The sequence below is a fragment of the Thermobia domestica genome, chromosome 1 (genome assembly GCF_964235325.1).
Source record: "Thermobia domestica chromosome 1, izTheDome1.hap1.1, whole genome shotgun sequence".
NCBI classification, from domain to species: Eukaryota; Metazoa; Arthropoda; class Insecta; order Zygentoma; family Lepismatidae; genus Thermobia; species Thermobia domestica.
Genome location: NC_137454.1, coordinates 190,370,043 through 190,397,786, shown reverse-complemented (window position 1 = coordinate 190,397,786; position 27,744 = coordinate 190,370,043). Strand labels below are relative to the sequence as shown.

Sequence of the window (27,744 nt, the reverse complement as noted above, 5' to 3'; positions counted from 1 at the left end):
AGGAATAATGCTTATTATATTGTATAAATACACTGACATACCAAAACATTATAACCCGCTACTTTCTGAACAAACTCGTTGGGCTGACGTAAGAGCACAGGGGTACAGCAGAACCGCTCGCCAGATGGTGACAAGGATCTCACTCAGTCAGTCAGTATGATGCTTGTGCGGAGTATGAGGAAGGTTGGCGATGTTTCAGAATTTGATATGGGTCAGATTGTGATGGCCAGACAGCTAGGAACGAGCATCTCGGAGACAGAGCGACTTGTTAGGTGATCACGTGCTGTCGTGTTTAGTATTTTCCAAACGTGGGAAAATGGACGACGATAGCAGCACCAAGCAACACATTATTAAAGATGTCGGACGTTGTAAACAGTCGAGACTGGTACAACAGGATAAAGCGCAAACTGGCAAAATTAACAGAAGATTTTACGAGACTTTAATAGCGGACAAAACACGAGTGTGTCTGAGCACAGAGTTTACCGTACAATGTTAGATATGGGCCTCTGCAACCGACATGCCACACATGTATTAATGTTAACCACACAGTATCGTCGATAAAGACTGGAATGGGTACGTGCTCATTGTCATTGGATCGAACAGCAATGGCACACCTTTGCATAATTTGATGAATCACGATACTGCCATCATCACATCAATGGCCCTATTTTAATCTGTTGTCTTCCATGAAAACAGCTGCTCGAGACATATACAGTAGCATGAGGACAGGTCGATTGTTGGCCAGTGGCAGCTACTACGATTGCAGTTTGCTCCAACTACCCCATGTGACTATGTAGCTTGTAGGTCTAGATACCTAACTTTGCTAATAGACAAACAAGAGTTGATGTTAACTCACTTTTAGCCGCAATCTAAAATTTCAAAAATAAAATTTCCTTATTGGAATTGCGTCAATATTTACAGGAAGAAACCAGCAAGGTCTTGACCTGATCATGGCCATCCATCATGTCAGCCCTGAATCTCACTAATCATACTATACACTGCAATCTTGTTAGTGTCATATTGAAAAGTTTGGTAAAGGTATATCAATTTTATGATGCAGCATCTACTTTTAGGTTTACGAAACATATATATACACATATACACAAAAAAAGTTTTTCTCGATTTTGTCGAGTACTAAGTATCTATTTATTAATATATCTCTCAACTTTGGACACCATTTCTTTCCGTTAAACGCTAACAATATTGCAGAATTTACCATCTTTGAATTGCTATTAAAAATATGAGGTTTCAATAGAGGATGCCTACCTGGAAATAAGTGCTTTACGCAGCTGAACAATAAGCACATTCTTCACTGAAGGAGAAGCTTTGACAACGGGTAAAATAGCATTAATTATTCTCTCAGCTACTGGACCTTGTAAATACATTAGGTGTTCAATAAGATCAATAATAGATGAGGAACACTCCAGAAGGAGAAGCGTCACGTTTTGGGATAGTTTAAATAGGCATTCTAGAATTGAAGAAGAAAATACAATTTACACTTATACGAGTTATATTAACATATTATAACGTAAATATGGAAAATAAATTCACAAAAAACAAGTCCTTTTTATTCTAAAGGCAGCTAGAGCTAAGGTAGCAGTGAGAAATAAAAAAAAGTAAGACAAATACTAGAATGTTACGATGCTTACAGTTGTTACAATATGAAATGAATATACCATTATCCGCACATTCTTATATCTAGAGAATTACGGTATTTTCAAGGAAAAATTTTAACAGCAATAAAAGTTAAAATAATATCGAATTCTAGAAATTTATTTCAAGACGGTCTTTTGTTCTGGGTTTCACTTCATTGCCGGCCCTTTTTTCGCACTTAAGAGTAAAATAAACCATATTCATTTGAAGCATAATATGCGAAAAGAGAATTAAAAAATGCAAATAGGACCATTCGGAAAGACTATTAATTACTGCAAGTAACCAGAATGAACGTCGTACATTTCGTTTATGAAGACATACTATCAAATTATCTACCGATATTCAATGAATTCTATGTTAGACAAGACCACAGTTCGCCAGAAAATATTCGTTTCAAATCAAATGTCTAATAGTATAACAACTTTATATGCAATACGCCTAATAACTTAATGTATCTAATCCTAATGTTTTAGTGTGATTTTGTCCCTATGATGCTTTCTTTCAGTTAATGAAGTATTTCAGCTAATGAATAAATAATGTAAAGGAAAAGGATCATAACTAGTATGGTAATGAATAATCCAAATAAAACGACCACTCTGTAAATATATTTCGAGTCAATCTTTTATTACTAATTCATTCATCGCGAAAAATAAACAGCTTTTCAGTTCCATTTTGTGTTCAATCAATATGATGCAACTGTTCGTAAGAACAGTTTGAAGGACTTACTTGTATATGGTACAGTAAAATCTTCAACCATAATTCGATCACATAATGTCTGGACAACAGTATTGGTAACATCCCGCTGTTTTTTAACCAGCCCCAGAAGAATATTTGAACCAATTCTCCACAATCTATGTGCAGCTTTCTCCCACTTACTCTTAGCTAACGTGTCAAGAAAAACGAAGGCCAAATTAACCAATCCTTTTAGAACAGTATCTCTTTCTCTTGAGCTATAAGATAAAATAAATCATCAAACAAACTTATTGTAAATGAAATAAAATATGAAATAATGGAAAATGAAATGTTTTATTGAAGAATGAAAGTTATCTTCCGATAAAAGAAGTATGTAAAGTTTTCCTTCGTAAATTGGAAACATTATATTCGATTACGGATAAAATTGTTCTTAACTGTGGCAACTGAGTTTATGACTAAAGAAACTTAGCGTCATCTTACAATACAAGTTACTAATACAGCTTAATTGCTGTGTTGTACACGTATGGACTTGAAATATGACGCACACAACTCTTCAGTAAGATGTGTATCCAATAGGATATCAGAAGCTTGCTTTCTCCAAACAATCAGATAATTTTTAAGAACACTTAATTATTATTTAAAACAAACACAACTTTTCAGAGATCAAAATCTAGAATACAGTTAGATTATTTTTTTGAATAATTTCTTATTAAAACAACAAATTCACAGATCATGATTTTCTTAATAAAACTTTTATAATTTGATTGACAACGTTTCAGAGAATATCAATCCTCTAAGAACAGAATCAGAATCGAGGTGGTTAAAATATTCTAAAAACTGTTACACTGCCTGGAAAGGGGGAATTCATTTGTTAATTATTATTTGTTGATTACTTTCCGAATTAATACTGCTTTCTGTAAGAATTGTTGAACCTCGTTATGCACGAATTCACTATGAAACAGAACTAACTTGGGAAGTCAAAATGTTAGCAATGATTATGATGGAATAGTCATCGGAGATGTGTAATGTATATTGAAGTTGATTATATAATGTGCAGAGAACTGCAAAGTTAGTTATAGCAGTATGGCCGCCGAAGGCGACTATATTTAACTTACCAAATCAAGATTAAATTACTCTATTTTATTGTACACTAATTGCAGAAATACACATTGTTGTCAGTCTACCTGAAGTTCAGATTCGCGAATTATTGACGAATATCTTTGCTAACAGCAGATAGAAATTTTACGCTCACGTGACATATTTAGAGTAAAAGTAACTGGAGGATGAATTTAAAAAATAAATGTAATTATCGATTTAAACGAATAGTACAATCACGTTTCAAACACCAACTTTTCTAAACTAGTTTTTTTCTTTCTTTGTTTTTAAATATCTTTCCTTTCTTTCCTGAAGGGATGATCCGATTTCAATTATTTTCTGTAACTTAGAAGTTAATGACTAAAAGAATGTTATTACACTGAAATCCAATGTGTCATCAATATATACTGCTTTAACATGGTTGAATCAGGCAATAATTCATTTATAAGAATGAATTCTAAATCATAGTAAGATACGAAATGAAATATACAAACCAATTCTCTATTATTTCATTTAACGTTGAATTTATGTCGCATTTATTATTTATCATTTCTGTTAGCCATGCACTGTCTTTTACTTTGTCATCTTCTACAAGACTCCTATGCACAGCTGATTTTAAAATATCCACAGCCTGAAAATTTAGGACAGACATTGAAAACAAAAAATACATTAGTAACCTATTTATTTGAAAACAGCTTTAATTTTACTTACTTGTAATTACGATTCCTAATATTTTGCACTACTAGTTTTCGGCTCGTCCCTAGAGTCCCCATCTCATATAGCCTCGCTGCTGAAAGGGATGTTAAACTCAAAATCAACTTAACTCTTTCCTAGTCCTGTTCATGGAGAACAAACAAGGAGGAAGAAACATAAAAACATCAAGAAAAATACAACGAAACAAACAAACTAAAGCAGTACGAAGAACGTCTTGTCTTAGTTGCTACTCACATGTCGAATTGAGTAGTTCCACAGTGTGCTACCATCATTCGACGAGTGACTCGCAGCTAAGACAAGGTTCTCATTACACCGCAGTGAATCCGTTTCTTTCTATTTTCCTGCTGTTTTCATCCTTTTTTATTCTTCGTGAACAAAGCTATATGGGAGAGCCGAAAGCTAGGAAGTGTAAAATATTTTCATGGATCATAATTACAAGTAAAATGATTATTAAAAAATTCCTGAGTGTGTTAGTATATTGTCTGACGTAATCATTATATTATCCCAATTATCCAGCTCTAGGACAGAATATTTGACGAAGTTCTCAAATGTATTATTAAAGAAAATAAAACTACAGATTTTCTAGATAATAACAGCAGCATAACCTGATCAGATTGTCTCACCATTGCTTAATGTTTTTTTAATGATTACCTGGCTAATGAAGAGTTGTTTTACCAATTACGTCGGCCATCCTGACTTAAGTTTTACCACCAGAAGAATGCTATTTATTTCTCTTTCTTTTACTGTAAATATAATTCTAGATATACTTTTCCATTGTTACTGTTGTTATTTTTTTATTATTTATTTATTTATTTATTTATTTCGATCGTTTGTTCTGCACGCTATGCTTTGAAAAATTATTTTCGGCCCATCAATTGATAGACCCAATGATTAACAAAAATGATGATGATTTGTGGTTTAAATAATAAAGACAATGAAATATGAAAATATATGCTGGCAAATTACAAAAGTACAATAGGGCAAACCACAAAAATACAACAGAATTTCTGCTAGTACTATTAGTACATGCACTTTGTCCTTTCCAGAATGATTTAGTAAGGCAATTGATGCCAAATAAAATTTTAGTAACAAATTCAAAGTACGATATCGCAGCAATAGGTATTAGAGAGAAAATATCCCGTTAACATTATTTTAATTGTGCTGCTTGAATTTTTAAAGAATACAAATATAATATGCGCTGAATTAGCAGAGCCAGGACAAACTTCTTTCATATTGAACTGTTTATGACAAATCTATGTTAAGGAAGTTCTTGAGATCTTTAACTTCAATGTCTCAATCAAAATACATATCAGTAATCAATTCATTATTTCAGTTCCTATTAGGCCTACACTGTCTTTCAATTTCCTTAAATTCATTCCGTAATGAGAAAATACGTGACTTACTAATATTTATGTAATATTTCACTACGGTTGGCACAACATCTATCAAAATCAATAACATAGCTCTAGCTGTTCACCAACAACTTCGGAATTATCTTTCTAATGACAAGAACCAGTCAGAATCAAACTGTTATTCATATGCTTAGAAAAGAAGCTCAATTTACTTGCTACCCACAAACAATACCTCTCCAACAAAAGACTTTTCTTTTTCCTCGGGCAGAACCTTCTATAAATTTAAGGTATGATATGAATTTTCACTCTTCTTGTAAGGAATTATTTTCAACCAGGGACAAGCCCCTGAATTAATCCCTTCGTCGACTTGGTTTAGTAACTACTAACTTTGTGAAAAGTCCAACATTTTAATGAATGCCAAGCTACAAATCCCCCACTTCAAATATGCACACAATCCTAACTTTATTATAATAGGAAACTTTCCGAATGAAGTGTTTTAAACTAATTCAATGACGTTAATCCTTTCCTTTCAACTCACTGATATTGAACTACAAGAATGGTAACAATTACAAAGTATGATCAATGATTTTTCGATTATTGTTAATCGACAGTAGTGACATAATACAGCACTCTGAATTATATTGGGTTTCGCAAGTAATTAATATATAGATGTATAGATAGGAGGAACGTGCTATCACTTGTGGCGCCATCAATACAAGATAAGATATGTGGTTCAACACCACAGCGACACGGCCAATGTTTAGCCGATTCTATATAAGGTGAAAAATTTCGTTATTTGAATAACAATTCAATTTTGATCAGTTTTTATACCTGTGTTGACGATTTATCGGCAGTCTCTTCTACCCATGACAGTCCTCTCTCTGTTTGCCTTATTTTTTCTTTCGTTAATTTACCCTTTCTCGTAAAAGTGAATTTTGTTCATAAGCAGTTTTGTTTAAGAGATGAACCGTATACGCTTATAGAATGGTACCTACAACTTAAAACTAGTCATCGTTGTTTTTCCTCTATCTTATAACACTATTTGTTATCTTTATTAAATTATAAACATACAAATTCACATAAACAAAAGATATATTACGAGATATATTAGGTTTATCGTTAGGTGCAAGATTAAGTTATATGCCTGGGAATTTATTTTGAGAGTTGGTTATATGGATTTAAGTAGTCGTCTTCTTTTCTTGATTCTGTGAAGCCGTTGCTGTTCAAATTTTCTTTTTGTATATTAATAGGTTTACTTTGTATGTATTTAGTGTTTTAATCGTTTCCATTTTTATTACTGCAATTATTATTGAATTTACACACTCAGCTAGAGTAACTGACCATCATCTATGTTTCTTTTTTCACTTACATACATGTTATTTATGCTTATCTCAAGCTAAACTTGGTTTTTCACCTAGTTATACTCTTTTTTTCTTATTAAACATTTTAAATATACTTTTCTTTTCTTACTGAGTTTTGAGAGATGTCTAGTTTAGAACACCTCTTAAAACTGGCCCTCTTGACGTCAAATGACCCAATTGCTAATTGATTTGAAGCATCCCTTCTCACACTGAATATATATGAGACATTGGATTTATAGGTTAACGCGGGATGCGAGTCACGTGAAATCCCACTGAGAGTCGAACTCGAAATTTTCGCAATACACTGTGATGCTAGTTAGTCACAATAGGGTCCGTAATTTATAGTCAGATTCCAAACACTTGTAACCTGATTGGAAATTAAGCTCAGGTTTCTCGCTTGAAACAATAATCACTAAGTTATAAGAGACTAAGCCATAGAGTGACGTATCACTCTTGCACCATAACAGGAACTAATTAAAATCAAAAGTTCAAGAATTATTTGACTGAGAAGAATTATTATGTGACTGAGAAAATCATAAGAAACCTTCACGAGGATGATAAACATTGATATTTCTCGAACTCAAAACTTTAAACAATAAGTAAGAACTACTAATGTTACTTGGCTGGGTTCTATAATTTCTTTATTAATAATGTACTAAACATTATTCCTTGAATCAACGAAAGAATTTATGACTGATTCAATAACTTTACCTGCTCTTCGTACATAGGAACTGCCGAAAGAGACAACAAGACAGTGACTAGGAAGGGTTCCACCACGAGGTCAGGTGCATAAATAACTCCTTTCATAGTCTTTAGGAGGTGTTTGACTATTGGACTTCCAACGTTCGCCGACTGTTCTAAATGGAAAAGAATCACACCCTCGGAAGTCTGTGCTTCACGAACACAGAAACTTTCTAGAAGAAAAATAAAAGCAACGAATTTTGACTCAAAATGTCGTTTAATCGTATCACAGTTGCTAAGAATAATGCGATCAGAAGAAATAGGAGACCAATATATCTAAACACAATATTGTAGTTTCATGATTCATGGAAAAATCATAAAAGAAATTTCAAAAGTTACAACATAATTGTACAATTTAAGCATTGATGCATATTTTATGTGTACATCGTATACTCTGATCACTGTACATCTCATACTTTGCTGATCATTCATAAATGAAAAATTGTATTAGAAGAGAAAAACACCTACACTGCATTTTTCTTTGTTCAAATTTTAAGACGAACATGCCGATTTTGATGGCAGAATTATGTACACATCCATTACAGTATGGAGATGTAATTTTATAATTTGTATAATACTCTTCCATGAATAAAAGTGTTTTTGATAATTCTTTTATGTTTATACGCATTTTTATACTGATAGAACAATATCAAATATTTTTAATTGTTCATATTTTCAGTAAGAGTAAGCAGGATTAGTAGTATCCACATAAATTTCACCCAACTTAAAAAAAAAAAAGTTTATAATATTGTAACGGTATATAAAAATTTAATGGGTATATCGGAAACGTGGAAAAGATACTTCTGTAAATGCTATTCTATATTCATTGTTGTCTTTAATTTGTGCAGATGCTACATGTGCTGCTGATCACGGCTCTACGTAATTCATTACGTACGAGGTGAAGTAGACTGATTTGATATGTAGATTTTATGAATGTCTCGAAAGTTTTTCTGTTGTTAAATTTTCTGAAATTTCGGAAATGTTTGTCGTCTAAATTTTTTCGTATAACACTTTAGACCGCTTCTGTGATTTTAGTTGCGTAGTTTGTGGTAGTTACCGTCGTTAGTCTGCTAGTTAGTCAAAGTATCAACTCGATACTTCGCCGAACTTCAGGAAATTATCATCAACAATACATAAACTCCAGGTCAGTGGAACCGTCTACCTCATGATGCGTCTAAAGAATCACACGTTAACACTGCACAAACACACACTCTTTATTAAAACCATTTAATTTATACGAAGCTCGTTTCTCACCTTTTATTTCTTACGTTTCATTTTATATTCATGTATCATTTTGAATAATACTAGTAAATTGGAAAATGCTTTATTTTTAATATAAATTACATATAGGTTTTACAACTCAAGATAAAAATCTCTCGCTTTTTCTTACAGTAATGGAAACTAATTTGAGCCCCAAGAATTTGAGCTTTTCATCAACCTACCAGCAAGAACTTTTTTGGTTATCTTGTACACTCATGTCCAAAATGATTGTCGCATATCTATAACTGTCTTCTTGTAAGAATATACTTTGATAATGATTTTGCAGGGTACTTTTAATACTGATACTATGTGTATAATCGGGAAATGTATATTTGTGGTAAATTTCATAGGAAAAAAATTATAAATACGAAAATTAGAATGAGTAAAACAAAATGTTGCTAAATGGACAAGAAAGTTTTATTTTCGTTTTATTGTTCTTATTTACTGATCTTTTTACATGAAATTTTCCACATACATGTCTTTACAGATTATACACATACTAACATTATAAGAAATACCGGGCGAATTCGTTACCAAATTATATTTCTACAACAACATATTTATAGACATGCGACAATAATTTTGGACATGAGTGTAAGTTCTCTTTATGCACATGTTCCAGGGTTCGATCCTGGTGGAACTATAATGGTCGGGACCTACTTTAAACTACGTTAAATTTATCAATTTTTTTATTTTCCCATTACACCTTAACATAGTAAAAAAAAAAAAAAAAAAAAAAGTTTAAATTACAGAATTACTTGTAATTTAAAGTGATTGATTATATTGACCAAAACAGTAAGTACATAAAGGATCTATCCGGTTTGCCATAAGCACCAGACTGTGCCATGTGACCAGATGAAAAGTCACGTTGCGTGCTAAATCGAGTCTGGAGACTCCAAATCAAGATGTGAGATGTTTCATGCACGTAACCTCCGCGTAAGGCGTCCTGGGTAATTCGAAGAAGATGCATGTACTTTGTAATTATTACTGATTTTACTCAAACAATTTGACTTTGGACAATGTTCTATGCATATTTACCTTACGTGCTATGCATCGTTTTTAAGCTTTTCATTATGTCTTTGCAATAAGCTTTCAATTAGTCATCTCCTTATTGTACCGTAGTTTTTGAAATATGTGGACGACTACATTTTTCTCACACATTTCCATTGACTTTAACGTTTATGTTTCGTGATTTTTTTTTAATTATGTTCCATTCATTTTAGGACAATTTCTATTTTGAATATAGAATCTGCATAGTCTGTTTTATATTAAGCTGAATTTCAGCCATCTCCCTCTTTTGGTTTTTGAGATAAGTGGAGGAATTATTTGTTTCTCATTGATTTTCCATTGACATTAATGTTAATGTGTCATGTTTTTTTGAGTATGTTCCATCCATTTTAGGACAATTTGCTTTTGATATATAGAATCTATATAGTATCTTCTACATTTAAGCTGAATTTCAGCCATCTCCCCCGAAGTCTGTTCACATCATTGCAACCGGACATGCCTTTATAATATAACTGAAATATGGTTTAATGTTGTTGTAACCATTCAGGATATAAAACCCTCTAGTGGGGAAAAGTATTCAACACAAAGTAACGGATTTTTATTACAGACTTACCAATAGAATCAGAATTGTAAACCAAATGAATATTTTCGGTTGATTCACGTGAAGGTGCTGCATAAATATGGCGGCGGAAATACGCTTGTAGTGAACAAATTAGTAAGAAGCTTTGTTTCTCTCCATTACAAAGGTTTACTAAATGATGGACCAATGGAGCTACTTCTTGGGGATTTAGCTTCTCGAGGCATTTGCACAGCTTACTGAAGACTTTTTGATGTTCATCTGGTGTCAATTTTATATCTCTGTTGTGAAAGAAAAATAACAGTTATTAACAATAGTAAATACTAACTCTCATTTCGGAAAAAAGCTGTATTCTTTCCTGCAATATTTATTGTGTATATATAGTACATATTTTACATCAAAGTAGTGGATGTTTGATTTTAATTTTTGTTTCCAAAACTTCCTCTTCACAATTCTAAACTGAGTAGCAAAGATCTAAAATCATGCTAAGAAACTAATATTCGAACTCTTATATAACTTGTTAAGTTTTCATACAAGTAAAAGTTAATGTATCAATGTAAACATGTAATAGATAAGGGAATTTTCTGTTTTCCTCATATAATAATAAGTATGTACTGTACATGAAGAGAACACGAAACGTAAATAATACGGAAATAAATATGAAAAAGGGATATATCCAAGAAAGAAATCCACGTTAGATTTAAACTCAAGATTTTTTTAAATTTTTTATTTTAATTTTCCCCGATACTCATTGGGACACACACGATACGAACGAAAATTCAAACTGGAAATATATTACTATTCTCGGTAATGATATAGTGAGTCCCTGGGTTTCTTTTTAATGGAATTGCCTCATTATTATTTATTTATGGATTATTTTGAATATTACTTTTATGGAAGTGGAATTATTAGGACAATTTGCTGTACACCAAGAAGTTTATTCACTTCTTTATTCATACATTACAGTCATTTATTATTCACAGTTATCTCTGAAGCAGTGGAAGACTTGACATAACAGGCTCCACACAGTATTCTGAAACCGACGGACCGTAATAGCCAATAAGAGCGCGCTTGCAGACGACGTAAGAATAAAAACAGTAATATCTGAGGTATTGGAGAGTATAAATTTTAACAAAATTGCTCTAGACTCTACTCAGGACAACTGGTTGACAGGTGCGTGCTAACTGAGAAATCACGGTGCAGTTAAGGACTATCACAGCTAAATCATGTAGAAAAACATCCCTTTGATTGGACAACGACCATTTGTAAATTTGACTGCGCCATATAATTTTTTCTCTTTCTTTAGTGCGACGATAAGTGATTTTGTAGTTTATATCAATCAGTAAGTATGTATGCAAAAGTAAGTCAATTGAAATAGATTCCTAACCTAAGTATAAGTTACCCAAATTTGACTTTTGATCCACGTTTTTCCCGCAGTAATATTACATGTGTATGCGAAATATCTACATTATTTTTCTGGTTTAGGTACAAAACCTTGCGGCCCAAAATTTCGCCTGGCCAAAACCCCGCGGGGCCAAAACCTCGTCTTCCAAAACCTCGCGCCCCAAAATATCGCCATACCCAAAATCTCGCCTGACCAAAACCTCGTTGTAATGATCTCGCGACACAGAGTCTCGCCTGGTCTAAATTAAGCGAGACGTAGTGTCGCCTGGGAAGAAATGTCAGGATAAAACGTCTTCACGACGATTTCTTCAATGTAGAATGTTCTATATATTACTATATGTATATATTTAGTAATAACACATAATTACACTAAAATAATGACAAGAAAAATTCTAATGCATGCTTTGGAAATCTCTATATATATAAAAATTAAATGACTATGTTTGTTACATTATACCTCTTGAGCCATCCTACCGATCTCAATCAAATTTTCAACATAGATGAGGTTCGAGCCTAGGATGTCTTTTATAATTTCACTTTGTCGGCACAACAAAAGGGAGTGGGATATATATGTATGTATACGTATATATATACATACAGAGCCGTAGCTAGAGATTTCGGCGCCCGGGGCGAAGTAGAATGCGGAGCCCCTACTCTCACCACGCCAAGCTCTTCCTTTTTTTCTTTTTACTTATAAGAAAAGCATACTACACTGCATTTTTTTAAGCTGCAGACGAGATTTTGGCCCATTAGGTTTTGGCGGCGAGATTTTGTCCCGCGAGGTTTTGGCCATGCGAGATTTTGGGCGGCGATGTTTCGGCCGCGAGATTTTGTCCGTATCCCTATTTTTCTATTATATTTGGTGCTCAAAACTTGGCGCCTATCTTTGAAAACCCTGTTAATTCAAAAATATCCATAAAATTAGTGCGGCAAGAGTTAGAATAATTATGTAAACCTTACGTATGGTACCTTTTGCCGGAATTTTCCCTGATATTCTTCATATCCACGTTTACATCTATGCAGACGGTAATCTTCACCACAGGCATCTTTCCGACGTAGTAAAAAAATACCCTTATAGACTAGTCCCATGTATTCGATCGTTATTCGGCACCGCCTCGAATTCGTTTGCCAGTGAGCACACAGAACTGACGGTGCTGACCAAGCATCAAGACGGAATTCTTTGGATTCAGTAGGTACGTTTCCTCTCGTATAGAAAGCCAGAAATATAACCGATAAGAGCAAATGTATTGAACTTACATCTCGGAACTAAAACAGTGTTCTTTATAAAATAATTTTTATCTTTCTTACTGAATTTTTCCTGATTTCCAGACGCCAGACCAACCATTTTCCCTAACCCGCGGCAGTTAATAGGATAAAGATCAACTAGTAAAGAATGCCTGTAAGAGCTAAATAAAGGCTTGGTTAATAACAATGGATAACCAAAGAATTGCTATTTGAGCTATTGAATAAATTGTATAAAATAACTTAAAGTTAATAAACATAAATTTTCTTTTTAAAGATAGAAACAAACAAACAAAACAAAACAAAAAAAAGTTGGACATACTTCTGCCGAACGATGAGCTCTTAACATTAGAATTTTCAGAGTTGCAAGATATTGCTTCAATCATTTTTTTCTTTTAAAAAAAATGTAGTAAATAAAGAATACAATTAACTACTTCAATGAGCTCTTTCAAATTTTCCCCGAATTCCCTAAAAATAGGATACTGAAAGAATGTTTTATTTTTGCATTAAGATATGACATAACGAAGATTTGACGGAGGGATATTTCAGTTGACCACGTCAATTCTCTAACCTTCATTTTTTGTTCATTATTTAAAAAAACATTTCTTAAATGTTAGTTCAGCAGCACTACATAAAAAATACTAAAATTAATAACCATTAATCTACTCATTGTTTTAGATTTATTATAGTAATAATTTTATTACAAATCTATTAAATGTATGTAATAATAATAATAATAAAACAGTTATATTGTACAAAACAATAAAATGTAAAACAGATGTTAAATGATGTTACTAGGTAACACAATTATTTAGATTGGCGTGGGAGACCCGGGTTCGATTCCCGGTGGGAGCTCATGTGGTTCGGATTCCACATTAATCAGTAGGTCCACGTCTCATATAGCCTCGCTGCTGAAAGGGACGCTAAACTAAAATCAACTCAACTCAACAATTATTTAGATTAACTGTTTCAGACTTCATTTGTATCAATTATCGGCTTATCTCAACAAACAAGCAAAAAGAATAATAATAATAATAATAATAATAATAATAATAATAATCTTTTAAGTAAAATCCCCAATTTTCGCTGATTTCCAGGTTAAGAACCATTTTCCTTAAGTTTTTCATATCATTTCACTTTCCCTGACTCCCAGATTTGTAAGAACTCTGCTAAACGCTGTCTGGTAACTCAAGGCTCTTTGAGGGTCGTCATGCCAGCAAATTTAATTTTAATTTAGTAACTAATTGGCTACGTACGATATTAGATGATTTAATAGGTGAATTTACAATAAACAAAGTAATTGTTAGATAGTCGTTGACAGTTTTATGACAATTGTGTGAATTTATGTTTACAACTATAAATTAATTATAAACTCTTGTGTATATATATATATATATATATATATATATATATAAATTACTGATTTTCTAGTATTCCGTGCAGACATCATCACTTCAACATTGGTATTTCTGATACTTTAATCGAGTATCCCTTGTTAGGGTCAAACACCAGATTAAGTCATATTATGCAATAAATTCGTCACATGCTTAGTTGTAACAATGCAGTGGAAATTATTGAAATTATAAAACAAATGGTATCAGTACGAAGTAGATTTACAGATTCCCAGTTAACATCGAGGCATCGCCCTTTTATTCAAACATCTATAATGTACAGAAGTTCAGTGAAATAAACTACTAACAGCAAATATCCTGTTTATTTTCATTATATTACAAGTATTTCAACCACTGACTTCTATGAGTGTACTTATAACGAGGCCCACAATATTAACTAAGCATGATATCATGTAAGCTGGTGTTATATCCTGACGAGAGATATTTGATTACAGTATCCGAAATATCGGTATTGAAATGACATTGTCTACACAAGAATATTACAAGGTTTGTATGTATATGTATATTACGTTTTGTAATTATAACTTCTTTTATTATATATTTAATCCTGTAACTGATATACAGTACATACTGTATAAACATGCTGGACCATCTATCTTGAAACGCCCTCACAGCTTTTAACATAATAAAACAAGCTGAAATTTTGAGTTGAGTTGATTTTAAGTTTAACGTCCCTTTCAGCAGCGAGGCTATATGAGACGTGGACCTACTGATTAACGTGGAATCCGAACCACTTGAGCTCCCGCCCGGAATCGAACCCGGGTATCCCACGCCAGAGGCGTGTACGCTAACTGCTTAGCCACGAAGGAGCTCAGACTGAAATTTTGTACTATGCAAATATCGAAAGGGAGACATTCTTTGACATACTCTGAAGTAGCACCAGATTGACAGTATTGCATAAAGCTGATTTTTTAAAAATGGCACAACGTTAAACTATTACACATTTCAAATTTACAACTCGAACAAAAACTTACAATACTACATTTGTTACTCAGTGTTACAAACTAAAGACGCTACAGTATCGCAATAATCGAAAAATATCAAACTTTGGAGACCTCTACAACAGTAATACCCAAGAGAGATGGACGGGACAATGAACATTCAAAGTAATCTAGTGTCGCATAGTGTCGCATCAGATTGTTTTTCAACAAACGCAAAGATCGCAATGCTCTTTTCAGTGATTGATAAGATACGTTTAAGGTGGAGCGAACCACCGTAATGAATTTATATTTCAATGTTCTTCTACCGGGAATCGAACTGGAGCCCTGTGCACGTACTGAGACTTTAAGTCAGTAGAGTAAGAGGCGAAATGATCGCAGGAACAATCATAAATTAAACGCGTCGTAATTAAAGAAAAATCGTTGTTTAATTGTAGAGATAATAATTGTATTGCTATTATATTAATAATTTTATCAGTGTTTACCTGATAATACTATTCATTTAAAAATAATTTAGTCCTTGCTAAACATAGTCGTATATGGCACTTGCCGGAGTACGCCATCAGAATTGTGCCATGTACGATCAGAGGTAAATACACTACAATGTAATTTATATCGGAGTATGTCAATGTTCACTCTGACTTATCACTATCAATTCTTTCATAAATTTCATTACATTCATATATGATATCTTATTTCACTTTAGCGACAAGACAGTAATATGCTTTTGTGTAATCTAGCACTTATATTCTGCCAATTATTTTAGTAATAATAGTCAATACAAATGTAATCCAATGTATATCTTACCTGAACATAGAGGCTAAAGTAGTCACAACATCTGAGGTCCATTCTGCCATGCAAATAGTGTTAACAACTTGTGATTTGTATTGTGGCCCAGTGACTTCTACACCATCATCGTTAATCGTTTTCTGTTCTTGTAAGATAGTAAGTAGTTTGGGAAGAAGCTCCTTCCAACTATCAAGCACAATCAAATATTAGTATTTATAATATTAATATATGGAACACAATGAATGACAACTTAATACTTTTCCTTTATTAACTTTAAAAATTATAAAGTTACTCTGAAACGTCTCAGACAATTCCGACAATATGGTAAAGAGGAAGTGATGAAAGTATGTTAGACTTGAAAACAAAATTCCAGAGCATTATGATCACATGAAATATGAAAAACTATTGAAGCAAATTAAAACCATCTTATTATATTATATTGCATAATAAAATATAGTATCCACATAACTTTATTATTATTTTTACGACCTGAAATACCCGTTTATCGCACAGGGAGAACAATTTTATGGAAAATACTTTAGTGCCTTTCCTTCTTAGGATAAACATTTTAGAGAAAGTGTAATGATAAAAATCCACAACATACTCCAAAAGATATGCACTTTGGCATAAATTTTGAAACACCCTACTTCCCTAGAATACGCTCTTTAATCAAAGTGGCATGACAAACATCCAACTTGAGATGGGTAATAACTATGTTCAAAAGTCATCTCAAGTTATCGACACACGTCTACCCACTTCTAGGTCTGAGCAGGAGCCAACTTATGTGGCACAATGCGACAGTTCCTGACGGTCTTCCCGAGTTTCTGAAGGAGACGCACTACAGTTGGTTTGAGAATCGTCGTATGCTGGTGGGTGGAATTTCCTCAATGGCATATCATATGACCTCCGACCCTGTTATCCTGGGGTGGCAGGACCTTGGCTGGTCTTCAATATTTTTACAACCTGCACGAAATTTCTGAAACACAACGAGTTGCTGCTGTTCTGTGGTTCACTTCACCTTTCTTTTTCGCATGACAAATGTTTTGGGTTGCTCCAACAGCGTTATGCCCGAGTTCGAAGTTAACAGTTCACATATCAGACGCTGTTAAGCACTCATCGTCATTGCTACTAGAAACTGACTGAAGATACTAACAGAATGGTGGCCTCCGTGTTTAATAGTCCGCTTGCCATATTACCTTGTGGGCCAGTTTGACCTGGTACTTACTGTCAAACTTAGCGTATATACACTCCTGCTGTTTCGGTTGTGGAAGTATTGCAAGCTTTAGAACTCAACCTTGTAGTATTTACAATTTACAACTTCCTCAAAATAAAGTGACCTCAGTTTCTCGTGATACTGTTTACAACTGAGAAATTTGTCTGAGAAGTATTTATAACGTCATAAATTGATATGATAAATTTTGAAGCAATAGTTAAAAACACCATCCCTGTGGTTCGTTTAGTAATAGTTTAAAGTACTAACATGTTAAATATTTTTTCTTTTCAACACTTCGAAAAAAAAAGGAAGAAAAAAACGGTCTTAACTTTAATCTCTTTCTAACGAAAAATGATACATACATTTTTACGAAGTACCCAAAATTTGAAATGCAGAAATCTAAATAGGAAGCGTTAAAAGTCTGTATATTCGTAAATCGATTCCCGGTGGTCAAGATTCCATGTCTCCGTACAGTCTCGTTGCTGAAAGGGACACTAAACTTTAATAATAATAATAATAATAATAAAAAAGTTCCTACTCCAGGAAATAGAGTACTTTAGCACATGGGATTTGGATTTTTCTCCACAACCTTTTAAAAAGTCTTGCTATATACAAATATAACACACAAAATCAATCTTGATTGTAGTCTGAGGACCAGTACAATATTATTTATGTAGTATGTCTGAGTAAAATAGATATCCTAAGACCCAAGCAGCCAAGAGAAGAATACCACAGAGCTTCAGGCAGCAAAGAGAGGTTAAGGTCCCGCAGAGCTCCAGACAAGCTAGGTGGTTGGTTGGAATCTCCCAGTACTCCAGGCAAGCAAAGAAAGAACTTAAATTCCCACATATCTATAGGCAAGCTAAAAGGGTGGTTGGCCAGTCGAAACTAAGGCCAATGAAAGTTTTGCAGCGGGTTTTATACCCTCTTCATAGACAACGGTGGCGCTAGTGTTCTTTTTCGGTCATGTGTCCTGTTACTGAGTATGATGTCTGTCGTCTGCATGTTCGTAAAGAAGCACGTATTGTTAATTACAAATATGGAACACGTGGACTTGTTTATAAATATAGAACATGTGTAGGATATAACAATATATAATCGGAGAATTGTAGTAAAAATTGTCAGCAACTTTCGCTGAACATAAGATAATATACGGTTGTTGTTGTTTTGTTTTCTTTATAAGTTGATACTGCAAAATATCTAGAGAAAGAAGAGAAAAAAAGGTTTGAAATCAAAAGTTATTACTTTGGAGGAAGAAATTCACCTGCGATAAAACTAGCCCTCTCGCCCCCTGGAGAAGGGGTGAGGCTACTTTGAAAACAAATGAGGACCCCTATGTTTTATTGTAGGTTCTGATTCTATGGGGAAATGTAAGTACACTTTATTCGAAACAATTTTTTTTTTTTTTTTTTTTTTTTTTTAGTTCGTGATAGATGACGCTGCAATAACTTGAAAACTAGTTTTACAAAGATTTCTTCAATGGGGAGCTTCCATGCTTCATTCCAGAATAAATCTACGATAAACAGTACCAATCACTTGTCGTAAACGTTTTCTTGACCTCGTGAAAGGTGGTGTGAAAGATGACTCTATATTCAGCGTAAATTCAGATGATTCAAATGTGACAGTGCAATTAAATATAGCATGCGGCGGTAGCACAATTACCACCTCACGCTGCACTTAATTACACTGACATATTTGAATTATATGAATTCATATCGAATGCTGAGTAATCTTCCACATCACCTATTAGGAATCGAGAGGACGTTTACGACAAAAGATTGGTATCGATTATTGCAGATTTATTCTGAAATGAAACGTGGCGGTTCCGGTATGAAGAGGTCTTAGTAAAATTAGTTTTCACTGATTACAGTGCCATGTATCACGATTCGAAAAATGTTTTAAATAAAATTTACTTATTTTTTCCTATTTAACTTTTTAAAGTTGCCTCCAACCCGCCCCTATGGGGAGCGAGGGCAGGCTAATTTTATCACAGGTGAATTTCTCCCTCCAAAATAATAAATAATCTCAAACACCTTTTTCGCCCAATGCTTATTTCGCCAGATATTTTGTATTCTCAAGTTAAAAAACTCACCCTGTATATCAGCAATAATATTCTGCAGTTCTTTATGTTAACATACAAAATGTCTACCATATATAAAAAGATAGAAAAAGTATGGAGACTCACCTCATAAACTTGATCTTTTGACGTATTTTATCAAGACAATATTCTGTAAGTTGAAGTAGATGAGATACTTCAAATTTATCTAGTTCGGTAACCAACCGACTAATTATAGCGCTGTTCTGAATATTTGACAGCTCTCGTACTTCCAATTCGTTCAGTAGCTTCTGGACGAACTGCAGAAACACACAATTCACAAAAAATACAACTATTAATAGAGACAAAATTTACTGATGTATTTACATTAATATACTATATATATTTCTTAACATAAATAACACTTATACTCTGAAGTTCAATTAACACAAATTATGAATGTTATAATTCACGTTCAGTAACATTACCCAGTACACTGAATCAGGACGGATGTTCAGCCATAAATTCAGTAATTGCTGGATACTGAAAATATCTGCACAATCTGCACACTCGGACAACGAATATTGATCCTTTATATATATATATATATATATATATATATATATATATATATATATATATATATATATATATATATATATATATATATATATATATATATATATATATATATATATATACAGCACTAAGAATACTGAAAATCACCTATAAGCGTTTTTTGCTAAACGCTTTCTCAGACAGGGAGGAAAATGGGTAGGAAGAAAGAAACAAAATTAAAGAACAGGAAAGTAGTTGTGAAGGATTACGATGGTCGCAATCTTAGAATGCAGTCATGTAATAGTATGATAACCGCGAAAGTTGAAAGTGCTTTAGGTGGACGAAGATAAAACTAATGGGACGGTTTTATCGGTAAGAAAGGGAAAAATATAATAAGTAGTATATGTGTCACTAGGATTATTGTTAGGAGGACGTGTCTTACTGTTAGACTATACATGTCGGTGTTAGAAGCAAGTGCGTTACCGTAAAAGAAGAACGAACAATAACAGATAAATGTATCATTTAGTACATACATAAACAATCTGCTCCACTAGAATAAAAGCTATCAAATATAACTGGCAAAGAATGACATAACTTTTAGCATCATATTTGTTTTTCTCGAAAATTAAGCATGAGAATTTACCCAGAAGTATCTCATTTATTGTTATGAACAATCGATTGGCATATATCTCATCTTTATGCAATATTCTAGTTAAGCAGAAATTAAAGATTGAGTATTAATTCTAATTTTGGCTATATCTCAAAACGTAATGTGAACTCTCATCTTGCTAAGGGCCGCGGTGGCTCAGTGGTAGAGCGTTCACCTCTGGTGCTTGGGGTTCCGGGTTCGATCCCAGCCCCCGCCAAGTGAACCTTGTGGTGGACAAGCACCGTGTGCGTGGGTTTTCTCGGGGTTCTCCCGTTTCCTCCCACTTTCTTCATTCCACCATTTCATTCACTACTCATCATCACCGTCTCCTTTAGCCTAACCGGCATAACCGTGGGACGTAAAACTCAAAGATTTCATTTTTCTCATCTTGCTAATGCCATAATGAAAAACTTGACGTGAGTATATATCAGTATCAGTTTCATTTAGACACGTAGCAAGGTTCTCAGACAGCACCAATTTCTAATATTACAAAATTAGTTTTTCTCAAATTTTTCGGAAATTACACATGAGGATTTATATCCCCCATTTCATTTTGTTAGTTTAACTCAGGGTCATTCCACGTCAGTTCATCCATCGAAAAACCAAAATGTCACCCACCGACTCAGATTTTAATGATATTTGGTACACTTGGTCTACAACCACCAAACTAACTTGTGCAAAATTTCAGAGTTCTCGCGCAACCCGTTCCCATGTTATGGCCCATCAAAATTTGGACATAGTAGGCACAAAATTCTACTCGCGACAGCCGGAAATGGTTTATCAAGGTTTAAGATTTCCCTCATAACATGCTGATATGAATCCTTTGAGGCAACAGACCTATCCATTCCGATGCAGAATTGTCCCTAGATTTCAAATCTGTGGTCAGATTTGACATAACATCAATCTAAAATGCACTTTTGTACAAAAAACTAGTAAAAAGTATACTTGAAAAATAAGCCTCAACTAGAAGTACAAAAATGGCTCTATTTCAAAAAGTACCAAATTCACAGAAATAATTCCTAGATATTCTGAAAGAGGACGAAATTTTCTAAAAAATGATGTGAAAATCGTGTTGGGTATTTGAGCATGTGATGTACTACATTCAAAAATGTCAAAATGAATGAAAAGAATTGTCGAAATTTTCCTCCTGCCTCTTTTAGTTGACATGGCTGTTACTATTTGGCAGCAATTAGAAGTGCCCTGGGTGAACAAAGTGTGCGGAACAACAAAGGGGAGAATTTGAAAAGCAAAAGTTTCATAGTTTGTGACACAATTTGAATTACAGAATAGCATCATTGGCTGCATAATCTGCAATATTGCGATTTGTAATTACTAACGTTTATAAATTAATTAACTAATGTATAAAGTAATTAATTAATTAATTATTTTCTGATTTCATTTTTAGGATTTAAATGGAAGATGAAGGTTCATCTGAAGTTACTGAAACTGATCTATCTCCTTGCAGCATAGGTTGTACACATCCAGACTCAAAATGCCACCAGATTACATATAGTTCTACGAAGGAAATTCTGCCAGTTAATAATGAAACTTTCGCAGAGAGTGAAATTGACCTTATTTTGCAGAGGTCTAAATTACAAGGTACCAATGAGAACCTGACTATTTGTTTTAATCATAAACAGTGGTATTTGCATCACTATGGACTAGCTCACAATAAATATTGTGATCCTTTTACAAGGCACAAGAAAATAATGCGACGTGATTTGGAACAGTGACGCTGGAACTTGCTAAAACCGTCAGGAAACATCTGTACATTATCGTTATCCCAGGTCAGAAAATGTGCTCCAACTGCTGCAAAAGAGTGGAGAAGGAAATCGCTACTGTCAAACAAGGAAAATCGTCTTCAGACACGTTAGAATCAGCATCTCCACACAAAAGTTCAGACGAATTCAAATTTGACCCGGATACAAGAGAAGCTGCAGTGGAAGAAGAAAAAGCAAAGCTTGATGCAAGTTTAACACATTTAGGTCTTTCACCTTTAAAACTTCATGCTGTACCTGCACATCAGCGTGTAGCAGTTGGGCGTAAAAAAATCAAAGTGATGCACGAAGCAGCGAAGTTAACAATGAAACGCAGTTTAAAGCTTGATGACACAGAACACTTGTTATCTGGCACCAGCGATTCAGACTTAAGAACCAGTGCAAATGAAGTAAAAGAAAAAGCAGCAGACCCGGATCGCTTAGTTCTGTTAATGAAGCAAAAGACAGCATTAGCAAATAGACATGAAAAACTTCCAATTCTCACTATTGCTCCAGAGCCATGGTCCCGCAAAAAAGTGTCTGATGTTTTAATGTTAGTGAATACATGGTTAGGCAGGCTAGGGCATTAAGTAAAAGCAAGGGTATATGCTCCTCACCAGAACACAGATTAGGGAAAAGACTATCTGAAGAAACTGTAACTTTAGTTCAAATTTTCTATCAAGATGACGAATTTAGTCGGATACTTCCTGGAAGAAAAGATTTTGTGAGTGTTAAAAGAAATCTCCACATGCAAAAACAACTAATATTTTGCAATCTAAGTGAGCTTTACGTTGCTTTTAAAGAAAAACATCCTGACATCAAAATTTGGTTTTCCAAATTCTGCTTATTAAGGCCTAAATGGTTGTTGCAGGTTCAACAGGTACACACAGTGTCTGTGTGAGTACTACTCATCAAAATGTAGATTTATTGTTGCATGCCATTAGTTTAAAAAAGGAAGATCCTTGATCATGTAATTTCACTGATGGTGTGTGATAAAAGTAATAGAAATTGTATGTTAGAAGTGTGTGTGAAATGACCCTAGGATAGCAGTAAAATAACAGCATTTCTCCAAAACAAAATCGATGAGTACTGGGATGACGAGCAGGTGAGCTTTGCAGAGTGGGTCAATGTCGATCGTAGTCAGTTAGTAGAAAGAACACTACCAATTCCAGAATTCATTGATCATTTTGTTCAGAAGATCCAAAGATTAATACCTCATTCTTTCATTGCTAAGAGGCAGGCAACTTACCTAAAGGAACGTAAACAAAATCTCTCTCATGATGAAGCCTATATATTGATGGACTTTGCAGAGAATTATGATTTTATATTGCAAAATGAGATACAGACCTACCATTGGAGTCAAGTGTCAAGTACCTTACACCCTGTTGTACTTTATTTTATTGAAACTAACCATTTAACTGAGAAATCTCTATGTTTTTTATCTGATGTCTTACACCATGACGTGCCTTTTATGTATAAAGTCCAATCTGAAACCATGTCGTTCTTAAAGAGTAAATATCCACATATTAAAAGGATCAAATATGTAACAAATGGGTGTGCTGCACAGTATAAAAACTGTAAGAGCTTTTTAAATCTGTGCTATCATCTCCAAACCTTTAGCATATCTGCTTGTTGGTCTTTCTTTGCCACCAGTCATGGCAAGTCACCTTGCGATGGGATTGGTGGCAGTGTGAAACGATGTGTTACAAAGGCAAATCTGCAGAGGCCATTTCAAAACTAGGTAACAAATCCGAAACAAATGTATGACTTTTGCAAGCGTCAGTTGTCGAAATACATTTTTTTATCTACTTGAAGCTGAGATTAACAATGTAAGAAGTGTGTTAGCAAATCGTTTCCAGATTGCTCAGACTGTAGCAGGCACAAGAGGTTTTCGTAAGTATGTACAACTATCAAATACAGTTATAACAGCAAGACGATTGAGTACAGATGAAACACCAGATTTAGAGTTTAACTTTGCACCAGGATATGATCAGTTGAAAAAGTGGGCTTGCCAGGACATCAAAGTTAATTGCTTTGTAGCATGCATCTATGATAATAAGTGGTATATCGGATTAGTAGGAGAAGTAGATGCTGACAATACGGATATAAATATAAAATTCATGCACCCAGCTGGGCCGGCAGCATCCTTTTATTGGCCTAGCAGAGCTGACACATGTTTGGTCCCAGTACAGCACATTTTATCTGTTATTAAGACTCCATTTACTCGTACTGGTAGGCAATACCAACTGACTAATAAATATAAATTAATTGAACATAAATGGAAAACTATTGCCAAAAAATAAAATAGGCCTATGTAAGTGTGTTTGAGTGCTGGAAAATATTACAATTATCTGCACATTGTATAAAACTGCATTTTTATTTCTTCTTTAGCAGTAAGTCAAATACCCAAAACGATTTTCACTTCATTTTATAGGAAATTTCATCCTCTTTCAGAATATAAAGAAATTATTTCTGTGAATTTGGTACTTTTTGAAATAGAGCCATTTTTGTACTTCTAGTTGAGGCTCATTTTTTAAGTATACCTTTTACTAGTTTTTTGTACAAAAGTGCACTTAAGGTTGATGCTTTGGCAAATCTGACCACAGATTTGAAATCTACAGACAATTCTGCATCAGAATGGATAGGTCTGTTGCCTCAAAGGATTCATATCAGCATGTTATGAGGGAAATCTTAAACCTTGGTGCATCATTTCCGCCTGTCGCAAGTAGAAATTTTTGCCTACCATGTCCAAATTTTGATGGACCATAACATGGGAACGGGTTGCGCGAGAACTTTAAAATTTTGCACAAGTTAGTTTTGGTGGTTGTAGACCAAGTGTACCAAATATCATCAAATTCCGAGTCGGTGGGTGACATGGCCTGGATGATCTGACGTGGAATGACCCCTCAATAAAGGCTATCGATTTGAACAGGATCTGTCCAAAAAGGATCGGGACTGAGTTTTGTAGCTGCACGGAAAGGGGTGATCTCCAGAAGCAGAGAGTACTCTAATTTTAAAAGATAAAGAATTTTAATTTCTTTGTTAATATTACTTACTTTATTTTTTCATCAGGTTATTTTAAGAGGAAATTGTACGTACAGTTGCGAATGTTCAGTAGCACACAGTTCAAAAAGAAAACTTATGCCATTTTATACCTTCTACAAATATGATTTTTGCATTGCTTTCCTTCCTTCCTACATTATATGACGAATCTATGTAATTTATGTACATAATTTGGAACATATGTCCAGTATGTCTCATCTCTGGACATTCTTTCCGTTGAACGCTAATAATATTGTATAATATTTATAGTTGTATAAAGAAGGAAAAAAATAAACAAAACAATATACAAAATTGATAACAGCAAAACTCATGAATTGAAACAAAGTTGTTTGAATAAAGAAAAAATGAAATAATGTAATATTGAACGGTAAGTATTATATTATTGATTTACTCATGGCGCCCATCTAGACGTATTAGAAGTTATTTCTGTTCTGCGATCCCATCTTACATCTTCTCTTTCTTATCTGATGAATCATTCAGTGAAAGAGCTGATAGTGTACCTTTTTGGAATGTTGATTATGCTTTCACTTTTTTCTGGTTGAGGAGGGGGGGGGGGGGTGCGGAAGTAAGTAATTCATCTTCTACTTCTGCTTTGGGATTCCACTATTCCAACTAATTTAGCTCATGCAAATCATGATCGTTACCTTTCTCAGAATTTTTCAACAATATTAAGATGAACTTAACGCATATCTTCCCATTGCCCCAAAAATGGGGCGGTCTACATTTTAATTTTTTTCCTTTTACCTATGTTATTTAAAAGTAATTATTTTATTGTTCGATGGGTTTGTTATGTGGCAACACAGGACCTGGAATTTCCGTGTATCGTTTGTTTGTTTAGTGCTTATAGAAAGGAGTGATTTGGTGGAAACGCCAACAAAATATTGAGTCTGAAGTGGATTATTATTTTTTATATTTTAGTATTTTAAATTTGATCAATTTCATATACTCATTGTATTAGGCCCTTTCATATTCAAAAACAATATATATCTTCTACGCATACTGTAGCTTTATAATGTTAACTAACATAAAACTCAGACGCCCCAATAATGGGGCAATGGGAACTGTAGGCATGGTGGGAGTATAACCTACAGAAATTGTTGGATTGCGTAACTTTACCTAATAGTTGCAATCTGGATAAAAATTGAAAACGTTATTTGCTTCTTGTATCTGCATTACAAACAGTAAAGATAACTTTAGACACACGCACAAACACACATACAAATTAAATAATAAACAACATTCCTATCAGTCAATGCAAAATTTGCGTGTTGCAACACATCGCAAACAATTAAAATAAACAATTATAATAGTTATGGTCATTACGATTACGCAAGCTAAAACGCAAATTTTGCTTCGCGTCAGTCAACGAAACTACTATGAAATGACACCCAATGCTCCATAAATGTTCCATATTGCTTTATTTCGTTACAACCATTTATTATTTCAATTCTCCAACAACCGCAAAAAAATGAAGAAAATCCCAAGTGGCTCATATAGACACAGAACATAAAATCCCTTGAGACACAGAACATTGGAGTAATTCCTAACTCAAGACTATTGCTCTTGGGTTACCCCCTCTCCCCTTTCAGAGTGCAAGAGGAGTGTTTACCTTGTCATCAGTGCTTCGCTGCTGAGAAGACCAGATCTGTTTCAGGCCTCAATACAGGGTTGAAACTTTTAAAATTGAAATTATTATGCCAATGAATATAAAATTTTCGCTTTTGCCTTTAATTTTTATTAAATTCTGTAATATTTTACACACATTTTCTATACTTGAGTAAATGAATTTTAAGAAGTCTGTTTTGAGTTATACATTAAATAATTTGAAATAAGTTTTATTTCAAAAATTACACACAAATGTTGACTTAATTTGAAATTTATTGCAAAAAGTCCTTATAGTTTTGCTAAAAAATATAGGTGAGGCCAGGCCTCACCTGCCGAACCGCTAATGATGCTGCTATAAATAAGGTAGGCGTATCTCTATTAGGGAAAGCAAAGCGTTGGAGTGAAGCACCAAAAAGAAAAATTGATATAGGTCAACCAACTTACACTGCATTATACGTATGTTGATAGGGGTGTTGACACGTTAGATGAAAATATTGATGCTTGCAGAGTCCACATTCGTATGAAGGAATGGTACCAGCAATTTCCAATGTATCCTCTCAATACAACGATATGCAATGCGTATCATTTATACAAGTTAACACATAGTAGAAGGTAAAGCAACAAC

The 27,744-nt window shown here is 33.8% G+C and overlaps 1 protein-coding gene across 2 annotated transcripts in view; it reads right to left on the bottom strand.

The window, feature by feature from the left end:
• FANCI (Fanconi anemia complementation group I) overlaps window positions 1-27,744 on the bottom strand; it is a 113,383-nt gene that overhangs the window by 72,804 nt on the left and 12,835 nt on the right. For both annotated transcript variants that reach the window (XM_081767508.1, XM_081767504.1), the window contains exons 4-10: window positions 19,638-19,807; window positions 16,258-16,425; window positions 10,491-10,735; window positions 7,580-7,782; window positions 3,936-4,072; window positions 2,380-2,603; window positions 1,267-1,468 (exon numbers count right to left, since the gene is read on the bottom strand). In XM_081767508.1, coding sequence (XP_081623634.1) covers window positions 1,267-1,468; window positions 2,380-2,603; window positions 3,936-4,072; window positions 7,580-7,782; window positions 10,491-10,735; window positions 16,258-16,425; window positions 19,638-19,807 — 1,349 coding nt within the window. The remainder of the gene's footprint in view (window positions 1-1,266; window positions 1,469-2,379; window positions 2,604-3,935; window positions 4,073-7,579; window positions 7,783-10,490; window positions 10,736-16,257; window positions 16,426-19,637; window positions 19,808-27,744) is intronic.